This window comes from Erpetoichthys calabaricus, chromosome 3 (genome assembly GCF_900747795.2).
Source record: "Erpetoichthys calabaricus chromosome 3, fErpCal1.3, whole genome shotgun sequence".
Classification (NCBI taxonomy): Eukaryota; Metazoa; Chordata; class Cladistia; order Polypteriformes; family Polypteridae; genus Erpetoichthys; species Erpetoichthys calabaricus.
This window is the reverse complement of record NC_041396.2, coordinates 114765066-114779424: the sequence shown is the minus strand read 5'-3', so window position 1 is coordinate 114779424 and position 14359 is coordinate 114765066. Positions and strand designations below refer to the sequence as shown.

The window sequence follows — 14359 nt, the reverse complement described above, 5'->3', positions numbered from 1 at the left end:
TTTTGGTTCATGGCAGCACCTTTAAAGTCCACGGTGTCTCAGCTAACCTCCAGGGTGCATGTACTTGAACGGTCAGAGAAGAATGTGATCTGAGGTGGTAAGTTCACGCACAGCTCATCTTCTCTGCTTGCGTGTGTACCACATACTTGTCTTGCAGCTCACACAGTAAGCTGATCACACGTGCAGCCACATTCACACAAGACGAGTCTGAATAAGCCAAATTGGACCTCAACTACTCTACGCATGGAACCATCACTGTATAAACGGAAATCTTTTGCATGAGAACTTAATAAAAATATGGCTTTACATAAGGTCCAAACCAGTAAAAAGTGGTCTGCAACTGGTGTTTATGCGGTATTTGTATTATGTTAACAGCAGTTTTGTGTATAGAACAGCTCAGCGAGTCAGGAGTACAACCACAGAGTGAAGAATAATACACTTAGCAAAGATAACATCAGCCTTGGATTAGCTGTCAAAAGTATAAAGAAAACAAAATGTATATAAAAGAATAAAGCACATCCTTCAATAACTGCATATGTCAGAATTTTAATTTACAGTTTACATAAAGATCTCCAAATACATTTTATCATACATCACCATATTCCACACCCCTTCCCCAAAGGAATAACATTTAACATTATCACTTGAATTAAATAAAAATGACCATCCAGCTTACCTTCTTTTGCAGTTTAAAGCAAAACGATACAAAAACACCTGAAGGATAAGGTGTCTACTGATGTTTTTGGGTGTACTTAAGTATTTTCCATAATCAATTTCAGCTATAAAGTTATCATATACACATATGAAACGACATTTAACTAAACATGGCTAGTGATGAGGATGTATTCTTAATGCAAAGCCTAGTGTTTAATGGTTAGAAGAACAAGGAGCTACAAAGAAATGTCAGGCTGCTTCTTCCCCTTTAAGCAGTTTGAGTGTGTTCAGTCTTGGAACATTTTTAATCAAAATTAATATCTCCTAGTAGATATCAGCCAATAAAGAAAAACAATCAGCTTAAAACAGTGAACTTACTGGCATCTGAAGCAGAACAGTGATAATGTTAAATGATTCAGGCTATTTTTTTTTTTTTTAGAACATTAAAAATAAAACTGTATTGTAAAGCAAAAAATTCACAGCAAAAAGGAAATATACAATCCAGATAATCAAAGAACATAAAAGCACTACAGTATGAATATGACAGGCTAACGTCAAGAATGGCGGCTGTTATGCTAAACAAAGAAAGAGTCAAACCGCAAAAAGCATATGAGCAAAAAACATTTGTGAAAGGGACGCCCCCGTCGCTCACAGGCTAAAATGAAGGTGACAATAGCTGCAGAGATAGTGCTTTGAGACCTTGTTTAGGTGCATTTTTATAAATTTCACATGGGATTAAACTGCAAATGCTATTCAACTAGAAACTGTTAAGTTGTAGAAAATGCTATTTTCTAATTTTTAAAAGCATAATTAACATTTCATTTCCAGGGCAAACACACACATATTCGTGCACACAAAGATAAGAGTATTTTGTTTTTTGGCAGTGAGATCTGCAATGGACAGCAAAGGTGAGCCCCACTCCCTTAATCTGTTGTTATATAATTAGTCTCCTATTAATACATAGCAAAACACACATATCATCACACTTAGGAGTGTGCAGTACATGGAACTAAGTGACAAAAATACACAACCACCTTATAAATGAAAGTCCACTGCGATTAACAGGAGCCCATTCTCCATGTTCCAATCTCTCTTTAAACGGTTCCCCATATTTTGCTTAGTTGCTTACTTAGAAAATATTACATTTGAAATTCTACATTATGCAGGGTACTGTAAGCAGGAATTTATTAATCATGACAAGGTTTTTAGCTTTTAGCAGCTAAACCCATACATACCTCAACGTTAGGGTGGAAGACTGATTTTGAAGGGGGAGAAAAACAAAAAACACAAAAAAAAAAAAAAAAGTGAGCATCAAAATAACCAGCGTGGACTCAGAAAGTAAAAGTAGTAGCAGTGTTAGAATCGCTTTGTCGTTACATTCTACATCAGTCTACAAATCAAATATTTTTGGGAACAAATTTGTAAAAACACTTGAACGCTTTTTTATTCCATATCTATTCTACCAACACAAATTGGCCCAATGGTATTTTTCAGGTAAACAAAATAAACATTTAAAACAGCAGGAAGATTAACAAGGTCCTCCAGTCCGAGACATACTTGGTGCATTTACCTTGGGTACTGGAGCATGACACCCATGTCCATGCAACGCTTCAAGATGGGGCCCAGTTCAAGATTCAATATCTGAAATAACTGTTTATACATCATTAATGAGAACAGTTTGACAGGTTTGGCATCTTAATCAGAATGAAGAGCTTATTCAAATGATTTTAATAATATTTAAACAAGTAGACAAGGCAACCGAAACATGGACTGATACCATTTACTCCTTAATAAATTTTATTGTAGGCTTTTGTTTTTTTTAAATATATTTGAAACTTATTAATTTATTTAATTACTCTATTGACCTCATTTGGGACAGCAGAGTGGAACCACAATCACCCTCGGATTCGACTGATTTAAGGGAAGCCACGTTGCCTCATTACATTTCTTCATGTAGTACATGCTGCTCCAGCAAGTATTTTATTTTGTAACACAAAAATACATGTTATGAGATTTTAGTAAAAATCTGGGGTTTGCAGAATTTTCACATAAGGATATTTTATCAAAAATTAATCTAAACCATATTTACTCTAAAACGGAGACTTGTATGAATGAGATGTAGATGTATATAGAGTCATCAAAAAGACAGATAATATATGTTTATATAAATTAGTTGTTTCTGTTATGGTGCAAACACTTTTTTTTTCCTTTAGTTATAGCAGCTCAAAACTATGTAAGATAAATGTAAGATCTCAGAATGTCAGATATATTTCTCCCTCCTCTACATTTAATATGCAGGTAATGTGCAATTAGAAAAGAAACAATTAGTCATGTATTGAAATAATGTAAATCATCAGAAAAAGTAATTATCACAATGCTGTGTGTATAAGAAGCAAAGATCTTTCTGAACACCAATGGCAATCTGCTAGTCACTTCTGTAAACTACAGGATGTCTGTATCTGAACAAGTCAGAAAAACAATTTTCTCCAGTGAAACAGTGATACTCCAAAACAGGTTGATAACGCGGATATTTCTTTTGGAAATAGCTTTTTTTATTATTGTTTCACAGAACCAACAATGGCCAATAATGTCCACATGCATCGGGCATGGATAACAAGGATCTAAATTGACTGAATCGACTACCTTTTTTAAACAAATCCATGCTCCATCCTGCACACCCCATTGTCTTTAATGCTGTCTTATCTAGTATAATAAACTCTGTAGTAAACTGTTTTTGATCTCCATAAGGAATATGAATTGTCAAATTTAAGAAGATACACTCCTCTTCCTGGGTACTGGTGGCTGCCTGCATAAACTTCTTCATGGCAGTCTCGTCTGTATACTGGTACAATCTCATCCACCTGAGGCTTGTTTACATTCTTTTTGGCTTTTTCTTCTTCACTTGGATTTTCTCCTAAAGGGAAAAAAAAAAAATTAGACCACAGTAACACGTTTCAATACAATACTTCTACATTAAACTACACTGTTATGTTTTAAATTATACAAAACATTAATTAGCTTTACTCTAAGAAGGTCACTACATTTGTAGGATTTTTGACTATCAACACACCACCAGTGGCCAAGGTAAATCTTGATGCCATCTCTGAATACTTCAATAAGGTTGTCATTTTTTATCTTCTTAAACCTTCTAGGACTGTGTAGTTGCATCAACCAGGTTCAAAACTGGACCTTTTTATACTTCAAATTTATTTTGGACGAGAGATTATTTCACATTGCAGCACACCTTCTGTTCAAATTTTAACTTTATTTCTGAAAAAATTGTGATCAAGCAGTCATGAAGAGCCAAAACCTGGTCAGCACTGCCACGTTTGTCATTGGTGTTACCCTATCACGCTGCAAGAAAACAACAAAATGGCCACAACTCAAGGCTTACCTGACAACACTTTTTCACCCATATGATTTATTGGCCATTTTTCTAACATTCTACAGTATATTAGTTTGTAGTGTATCAGATCTTATATATAATCATACAGGGATTGCATTTTTCAGTTTTATGAATGGTATCTAAAATATTTGTCAAGTACAAACAGTCAATCTGTGACACTGACCCATTAATAATTAAACCCTTCTTTAACATGGATTTTTACATACGGAAAACGTACATAAAGAAAGAGTACATCCTTTTTAGAGACACGACACTTGCAAATCCTGGGGTTGCAATTTGTTTATAACAAATTATTTTAATTATTTATTTTAGCCCTTATACACCCCATTTGCCTTAAATTAATTTAGTAATACTGTTGTGTAATAGACTTTGATTGCACTTACTGCTGACTTTTACCATCCCAGTCAGGCCTAATACTGGTTGTCTCAAAGGCATATTCAGACCTAAAAATTATGTTGTTTTTTTTGGTCTGTTATATATTGTTAGTAATGATAGGAGAGTACAAATTTGTAATATAATGTTTTTATGGAGAGTTTTGCAAGGGTGTAGTGATAGGTTACTTGTGTGGATATTCTGTACAGACAGCTGAAACAGCACACAACTGTGTGAATAGTGGCTAGGAAATGCTTATACTATGTAGGCATATTCAGATTTCGCAGAGGGATGGGGGTGGGGAAAAAAAAAAAACATACAAAGGGGCCCCAAAGGAGACACAACTTGCAAAATTATAAAAAAAAATATTTCCCAATATCCTAGCACGATATAGTAAGGATGCCCAAACACTTCACTTTTTCATGGAACTTTTAGCTATACTTAAAAGGGTGAAGGCATGCACCATTACAATCAAAGTTGTGCCCCACCACAACTTTAGATCCATCCCCACTCTGGCCAAGACCTTATCCACCCATTCAGGGAAGCACCCAGAGGACAACACACTGTGCAAGACACTCTGCCTCAGGAGCAAACCTGCGCTTCAATCCCCCTAGTTTTCAGGTGGCCCATTGGGGCTCGTCATACCTGCCTACCACCTCAGAATTATCAGACACACCATCCAGCTCCACAAGGACATAACGGTTTGACTCTTCTAATTCTGGGATTGATGCTCCTGAACACTGTGCACCCTTTACCTTACACCTTGTGATTGTGACCCACCTATCTCTACCTGTCTGGTCTGGAATCTCCTCCCGAGGTACCTTAGGGGTGCACACTATTTCTCTAAAGGACACCTGGGCCAGGTCTGCCAATTCTCTACAATGCAGGCCAGCCAACTCCTCCTCCAGTTCAGTGACCCGGAGGTCGAGGTGCTGAATCAGCTGGCATTTCCTGCAGATGTAGCCCTCATAGGCGACTGGCTCCTCCATGCTTTCATCTAAAGCGTCCAACATCCAATAGGACGTGCATTGCACTGTGCTTCATTGTTAAATTTGATTCAGGATTACTAAAACTGCCTCAACTTTTTTTTTTTTTTTTAAATTAAAATTAAAATATTGAACTTAAATGGTAAAACTATTGATTACACTATTTTACACCTTCTGTCCCTTTAAGCTCCTATACTGTCCTCCCTCTAAACTGCCTGCTGTTTGTTCTTCTATGAGGTCAATTGCACTTTTTTGTCTGCTTTTCTAACTTTGTGCTCCTCTTATTCCCTACATAAAAGCTCTCCACTTGCACTGTTTGTATTCCTTTGTATCAATAAACCCATACGCTTTGTTTCTCACTTAACTGCTTTACCTCCAGACCGCTAAGAACGTTCCAATCTAAAATAAATACATAAAACTTGGTTCGTGAATATCTGCTGATAGTTACTTTCTTATGCTGCTACGCACTGCTGAGCCTTCCCCTTTGTTATGTTACTTTGAAGTCAGCCATGGCCTTTCCATCTACCCTCCCCCAACCCCCCCAGAAACTAAAGAATCTGTTTCAGTGACTTATTAAAGTACTTATCACAACAACTAGGTTATATAACCCAGCCACAGAATATGCACAAACCAGTGTTTCTCTTCTTGCTGGTCCCAATCCCGGATAAATGGGGAGGGTTACGTCAGGAAAGGCATCTGGTGTAAAATTTTGCCAAATCAATATCAATATGCGGACAACAATACAAATTTCCATACCGGATTGGTTGAGCCCCAGGTGAACAACGACCACCAGCAGTACTGTTAGTCCACAGGGTGCTGGTGGAAATTGGGATACTGTTGGCCGAAGAAGATGAAGGGGGGGGGGGGGGGACGTGTCCGGAGGCAGGAGGAAGGTAAAGAGACTGGAACTGAGGGTAGGAACTTTCAATGTTGGCAGTATGACTGGTAAGGGGAGAGAGTTAGCCGGTACGATGGAGAAAAGGAAGGTTGATATATTGTGCGTACAAGAAACTAAATGGAAGGAGAGTAAGACCAGGTGGATCAGAGGTGGATTCAAAATGTTCTATCATGGTGTGAATGGGAGGATAAATGGGGTAGGAGTTATTTTGAAGAAACAGTATGTCAAGAGTGTTTTGGAGATGAAAAGAGTGTCAGACAGAGTAATGATTATGAAGCTGGAAATTGGAGGTGTGATGATGAATGTTGTTATTGCATATGCACCGCAAGTTGGGTGTGCGATGGATGAGAAAGAACATTTCTGGAGTGAGTTGGATGAAGTGATGAATAGTGTACCCAAGGGACAGAAAGTGGTGATTGGAGCGGATTTCAATTGAAGGTGAAATGGTGAAAGGAACAGAGGAGACGAGGAGGTGATGGGTAGGTATGTTGTCAAGGGTGTCAAGGAGAGGAATGAAGAAGGTCAGAGGATAGTGTATTTTGCCAAAAGGATGGACATGGCTGTGGTGAATACGTATTTTAAGAAGAGGGAGGAACATAGGGTGACGTACAAGAGTAGAGGAAGATGCACACAGGCTGATTACATCCTATGCAGAAGAATCAATCTGAAGGAGATTAAAGACTACAAAGTGGTGACAGGGGAAAGTGTAGTTAAGCAGCATAGGATGGTGGTCTGTAGGATGACATTGGAGATCAAGAAGAGGAAGAAAGTGAGGGCAGAGCCAAGGATCAAATGGTGGAAGTTGAAAAAGGAAGACTGCAAGGTTGAGTTTAGGGAGAAGGTGAAGCAGGCACTGGGTGGTAGTGAAGAGTTACGTGACAGTTGGGAAACTACAGCAGATGTAGTAAGGGTGACAGCAAGAAGGGTACTTGGCGTGACATATGGACAGAGGAAGGAGGAAAAAGAAACCTGGTGGTGGAATGGGGAACTACAGGAGAGTATACAGAGGAAGAGGGTGGCAAAGAAGAAGTGGGATAGTCAGAGAGATGCAGAAAGGAGACAAGAGTACAAGGAGATAAGGTGCAAGGTGAAGAGAGAGGTGGCGAAGGCTAAAGAAAAGGCATATGATGAATTGTATGTGAGGTTGGACACTAAGGAAGGAGAAAAGGACCTGTACCAATTGGCTAGACAGAGGGACCGAGCTGGAAAAGATGTGTAGCAGGTTAGGGTAATAAAGGATAAAGATGGAAACATACTCCCAAGGGAGGAAAGTGTGTTGAGCAGATGGAAGAGTACTTTGAGAGGCTTATGAATGAAGAGAAGGAGAAAGAGAGAAGGTTGGATGATGTGGAGATAATGAATCAGGATGTGCAACGGATTACCAAGGAGGAAGTAAAGACAGCTATGAAGAGGATGAAGAATGGAAAAGCTGTTGGTCCAGATGACATACCTATGGAACAGTGGCGGCTGCTAGCTTTTGAAACAGGGGAAGCTCATATTAGGCCTTCATCATAAAATTCATTATGTTATTTGTACATAAATTCTGCCCTCCGTTCCTTTTGCAGAAAATGGTCTGTGACCCTGTCGTACCAATTGGCCGTCTTTTCCAGGGACTTAAACAAACAGATTCCTCTCAGTGACCAGGAGAGCAAGGTTGCTCAAACGATCTTGGCCCATCGTGTTGCGGGCGTATGACTTGACCTGTTTTAAACAGGAGAAGCTCCTCTCTACACCTGCTGATGTAGCGCCAATTGTTGCCACTAACGACAACAGCTTGTATAGCTGAGGCATTGCACTATCCAACTCCATGTCTTTAAAAAACACCAAGAAATCACACAGCTTACCCCTGCTCCCCTGTAAGTCATGATCTGAATATAGTACTTGAAGTTCAGATCTCAGTATTCTGAGTCAAAGAAATGGCCATAACTTTTCAGCACACTTTCAAATGCCTCCTCTGGAAACACTTGTCTCATTTCATCTAATTTCCCTGGATTGACTAATTCTAAGAAGCTCATGCTTTCCAAATTTGAAAAACGCTGAGAAATCTGCTCCATGAGATTGTCTAGGATGGCCATGTCCAAATTTCTGTAGCGGTCCTGGGGATCCTGTAATTGTGACAGACGGCGCTTTCTAATAGGTTCATCTCAAGGGTCTGATATGAGATTTGCTGCTTTTGCAAAAACTGCTTGATAAGCCTCCTCTGACCTCTTCTCCTTGACAAAAGCAAGGAGAGACCCAATTCTTTTTTTGCAGTAAAGAACATCCATAGCCCTTTGCTGGACAATATCAAAGACAACATCTGTCTCAGAGAACATTTGTTCATATGTGTACAACATGAACACAAACTCAAAATCCTCCAGTTTCATTATGAAGCCTTTGGCAGCATCTAATGTGTCATCATCCATGCTCTCATCCTGGGTAATCTTGTCAAAAGTCTGCAGGAGGCCATCATAATTGTTTGCCACAGTGCTCACTATCCGTGATGTGAAATTCCATCGAGTAGGAGCGTTTCTGGGCAATCTTGAAGACCCTGCAGACTCAAGAAAAGACATCCTTTTTGTGGACTTTGAAAAAAATGTGGTGAACCCAGAGAGAGATGCAAAAAATATTCTTGACTCCAGCAAGCATTTAGCACCCTGGGACTACACCAGGTTCAGTCTGTGTGCATAGCAATGCACAAACACTGCACTAGGGACTATTACTTTAACTTTGGCCTGTAGGCCATTGAGAGATGAAGCAAAGACAGCAGCCCCATCGTAGGTTTGTGCCACAAGTTTTTCTCTAAAACTGTAGCCCTGCATGTTCTCGTTTAAAACTTCAAACACAGACTGAGCATCTCGACCCCCTGACACATCCAAAAATCCAATGAAGCACTCTTGAATTTTACCTGCACTATCCACATATCTAACAATGACAGACAGTTGGGCATGGCAAGATATGTCAGTTGCTTCATCCACCTGCCATGCAAAAAAAGGAGCAGTCTGAATTTCACCTTTTATATGATCAGAAACAGTGGCTGCGAGAGCAGAGATCAAGTCATTTTGGATTGAGTGGGACATACCAGAAAACACAGCTGATGACTGAAATTGTGTGGCCAAGACAGAGTCATATTTAGCTAATGTTTCTGTAAATTCCCTGTAATTTCCCTTATTTGCTGATTCACTACTCTCATCATGCCCCCTGAATGCCAGCTCCTGACGGCCAAGCAAGGAAGTCACATCAATTAGACGATTTAGGAAGGCCCTGTTTTTTTTTTCTGTTTCATTATGTTTTGCCATCTGAATGCGAAGACCTCCATTGATTGCATGTTCAACCCTGACCCTGCCCAGACAACTTAACCTTGCACATGAACTCACATGTTCTTTGCACTTTTCATGCCTGTCAAAGTTACCCAGATCCCCAAAACCCACGTTTGACCAAACACATCCCATTCCCTGAGAAGGTTTCGTCAAGAGGCATGGCCAACAGTACATTTTCTTTGTCACAGCACTTCCAGTCAGCCAGTTCACCTTGTCATACCAGGAGAGCTGAAAAGACCTGTTAATTTTTCCTGATTTTTGCACCAGATCAATCTTGGGCGTTGGTCTGCCCTGCCGTTTAATTCTGAGTCTCTCCTCGTAAGGAAGACTACTAAATGGTTTTGCCAAAAGCAGGTCAACAATATTAGCACCGTCTGCCTCTGCCATTATGCACAGCTTGCTAGCTGGCTAGTTTCCCCTTCCACGAGCTACTTTAATTATATGAACAAACTAACTTTACAATGCTGAAACAAGGAGGAAAGTCAAGAACGCTACAATATGTTTTTTTTTTTTTTACTATTTAAAGAATGATTTGTACAAACAAAAATGGTTTATATCACCAGCAAACAATACAGAGTGCAGCAGTTTGTCGTACGACTTCACCTGCAAATCCGCATGGGACTGAACTCGAATCTCTGTAGTGCTAATGTGTACTTAAGACATGCTGTCAATCAAAAATGGGGTTCCGCCCTTTAAACAGCTCCTCCAATCATCATGCAGCAGCCCAGCGTCCTGGCCCGCCCACTGCTCCATTCACTCCCAGAGAAGCTGAGCTTCCCTGGAAGTGACGATTTTGGTGCATTTATCCAATTACCGTCCAGCTTTTCTGCAGTGAAAAAAGCTCCTCTGTGCTTGCCCATAGAGCTCCAGTGAAGCTGGGCTTCAGGAGGGTTTAACGCGCTCTGCCGCACGGAAATGTAGGACTAGAAAATCGCGTCAAACAATCTACAATAAATACCTGATTCTGAACGAGCTAGTCATGAAGTTGAACGCGTTCTAGTGCACTTTTATTAAAACCAATATAAATACGACAGTGCATATATGAGTATTTATTTTCTGACATAGTAGAGGAAGCGGAGCTTCCCTTGTAGTCTTAGAGCAGTCGCCACTGCTGTGGAACCATGGAGTTGTTTAGGAGAGATGGCACTGGAGTTTTTAACCAGATCGTTTAATGGAATCTTGAAAAGTTAGAGGATGCCTGAGAAGTGGAGAAGAAGTGTACTGGTGCTGAAATTTAAGAATAAGGGGGATGTGCAGGACTGCAGTAACTACAGGGGAATAAAATTGATGAGCCACAGCATGAAGTTATGGGAAAGAGTAGTGGAAGCTAGGTTAAGAAATGAGTTGACGATTAGTGAGCAGCAGTATGGTTTCATGCCAAGAAAGAGCACCACTGATGCGATGTTTACTCTGAGGGTGTTGATGGAATATAGAGAAGGCCAAAAGGAGTTGCATTGCGTCTTTGTGGACCTTGAGAAAGCATATGACAGGGTGCCTCGAGAGGAGCTGTGGTATTGTATGAGGAAGTCGGTAGTGGCAGAGAAGTACGTAAGAGTTGTACAGGATATGTACGAGGGAAGTGTGACCATGGTGAGGTCTGCAGTAGGAGTGATGGATGCATTCAAGGTGGAGGAGGGATTACATCAGGGATCAGCTCTGAGCCCTTTCTTATTTGCAATGGTGATGGACAGGTTGACAGACGAAATTAGACAGGAGTCCCCGTGGACTATGACGTTTGCTGATGACATTGTGATCTGTAGTGATAGTAGGGAGCAGGTTGAGGAGACCCTGAAGAGGTGGAGATATGCTCTAGAGAGGAGGTGAGGATGCAGGGAGTAGAATTGGTGAAGATGGATGAGTTTAAATACTTGGGATCAACAGTACAGAGTAATGGGGATTGTGGAAGAGAGGTGAAAAAGAGTGCAGGCAGGGTGGAATGGGTGGAGAAGAGTGTCAGGAGTGATTTGTGACAGACAGATATCAGCAAGAGTGAAAGGGAAGGTCTACAGGACGGTAGTGAGACCAGATATGTTATATGGGTTGGAGATAGTGGCACTGACCAGAAAAACAGACAGAGCTGGAGGTGGCAGAGTTAAAGATGCTAAGATTTGCACTAGGTGTGACGAGGATCGATAGGATTAGAAATGAGTACATTAGAGGGTCAGCTCAAGTTGGACGGTTGGAAGACAAAATCAGATTGCATTGGTTTGGACATGTGCAGAGGGGAGATGCTGAGTATATTGGGAGAAGGATGCTAAGGATTGAGCTGCCAGGAAACAGCTAAAGTGGAAGGCCTAAGAGAAGGTTTATGGATGTGGTGAGAGAGGACATGCAGGTGATGGGTGTAACAGAACAAGATGCAGAGGACAGAAAGATATGGAAGAAGATTATCCGCTGTGGCAACGCCTAACGGGAGCAGCCAAAAGAAGAAGACGACTACAACACGGTTATTTACTTACAGATGCATCATTCACTGCTGCTTTCTACTCTGCTTCCTCGATGCTAGTTCAAATACAGATAACAAAAACAAGTACACGTACAAGTAACTTTTCCAAGCACACCTCCAAACACCCAGCTACTTTTGCTTCTGTGCGGGCAAAAAAAAAAAAACCCATCTAAAGGGAAAAAGTTTTAAAAATTCCCGTACGGTTCCTTAGCAGCAACAAAAACCCAAGTTTATAGGAGCAAAATGTATTTTTTTTTTTTTTAATTAACCATCAGCAACTCTTGGCAGCCTTTCTCATTTGCAAAGTCGACATCAGCACGTCAACTATATATACAAATATTGCACATACCTCAAAAACAGACACAGATTGTTTGACAATGTGTATTGTACAGACTAGACAATATAAAAAGGAACAAGACTGACAAAATATATTCAAAGAGCTATCCTTCCAAATTCCTTTGGTTCCTCATTGAGCCTAATTACACTTTAATATTGCCTTTCAAAACTTCCTTTATAATTTTTCATGTGTATAAAGACTAAACAAAGTATTAAAACTCTTATTAACAAAATGACTGCTTTCCATTATTATCCATTAGTAATACAGTGGTGCCTCATACTTCAAACAATTCCAACTTCGAACGCTAAATTAGAATAATGCTTCTACGTTCAAACTGCGCGTGCAGTGAAAAAATGCAGCAACAGAGGCAGCTTACACAGTGAGCGTAAACGTCATCTGTTGTGCACCCAAGTCTCCTCTACCTCTTACTGTGATAAACATCTCTTGCATTATGCTTGTGTGTTTGCAGTGCTTTTTTCACTTTATTTTTGGTGTGTTTGGTTATCTATTAACTATGGTGTCCACACGGGACATCACCACTCCTCACTAAGGTACAGTAAATGCAATTTTCACTTCAGTACTTACACATTTTATTTGCTGTTTAAGTTTATCAAAATGGGTACTGTTTATGGTCTGGGAAAGGATCAATTCACTGTCCATTATTTTTAACGGGGAAATCTGATTCGGACTTTGATCAATTCAGAGTTCAAATGGCCTCCTGAAACGAGTTATGTTTGAAGTACGAGGTACCACTGTATTTATGCGAGAGAAATGTTTGAAAGGAAACAAAAGCATATAGTTTGTTGTTTTTTTTAAAATTATATATAGCCATTATAATTTGTCTATATGGATCTGCTGTCATTATGATAATCTTCTTCTTGGGTGCCCGGTTTTGTACCAATTTTCTTGTTTGACTCCTCAGATTAAAGATATTAAAACCCCTGCTATATATTAATATCACTGATAAACACTGATTTCAAGATGCTGTCAATGGTTCTATCAAATAGAATACAGATACTGATTCCCAGTCTGATTTCAGAAGATCAAACTAAAGCTTACCTAAAGAAATTACTACAGAGTCTCCAATTGTGTTTAATGTGATAAACAAACACACACAAGTATATTAAAGTCATACAAGGTGTAACTGTCAGCAAATGCAGAAAAAAAAGTTTGACAGCAATGAATAGAGCAACGTATTTACTGTTTTACACGCTTTTGTACTACAGTATTTTCAGTTTGCATAAATATAAACTCTGACTTTATCTCTCTCTCATTCTTTCATAGGGCACGAAGTGGAAGCGGACAATGGCTAACAGTGAGGTGAACCATGTCGTCGAAGAACTCCAGGCTGTCAACAGCCAGATCCAGAAACTCCTGTCCAGACGGAGGCACCTGAGTGATTTGAAGGCTCGTCTGCTGGAAAAATCCTCCCTGACACCTCAAATTGTCACAGCAAATCGCAGATCTGTAACATCAACTCCATGCTGTGCCGCTCACTTTCAAGGCCAAATGAGCTTTACCCCCGCGCCTTGTTGTTGGAGCAACGACGTCAACGAAGAACTCGGCCTGTTTCAGCTATGCAGGCGGGGGTTTAAGGCTAGAACACCTCCACTGGCACAGGCAAGCATCTCCACCCAGAACCAGTTCGACCCCCTCTGCACCCCCAGTTTGCCTTCAACCCCGGGTGATGTATTTGTGATTGGAGATTCAATTGTACGAAACCTAAACATCTCTTGCCCTAATCAGAAATCTTTTGTCTCTTGTTTTCCCAGTGCTCGTGTCAGAGATGCTATGAGACGAGCGCCGACAGTCTTTGAGAGGCGCAAGAATAGGGCAGTGGGATTCATTGTGATACATGCTGGGGTAAACGACATGACATACCGATAATTGGAGATTCTCAAGGCGGACTTCTCAGCACTAATTAAAGCCACAAAGGGGTGGACCCTGGCTGCAAGAATTTT

General features: G+C 40.2%; 1 protein-coding gene across 1 annotated transcript in view; it reads right to left on the bottom strand.

Moving 5' to 3' along the window:
* Positions 1-530: 530 nt before the first annotated feature.
* acbd3 (acyl-Coenzyme A binding domain containing 3) overlaps positions 531-14359 on the bottom strand; it is a 62626-nt gene continuing 48797 nt past the window's right edge. Inside the window, exon 8 of the mRNA XM_028797292.2 lies at positions 531-3568. Coding sequence (XP_028653125.1) covers positions 3354-3568 — 215 coding nt within the window. The 3' untranslated portion in view covers positions 531-3353. The remainder of the gene's footprint in view (positions 3569-14359) is intronic.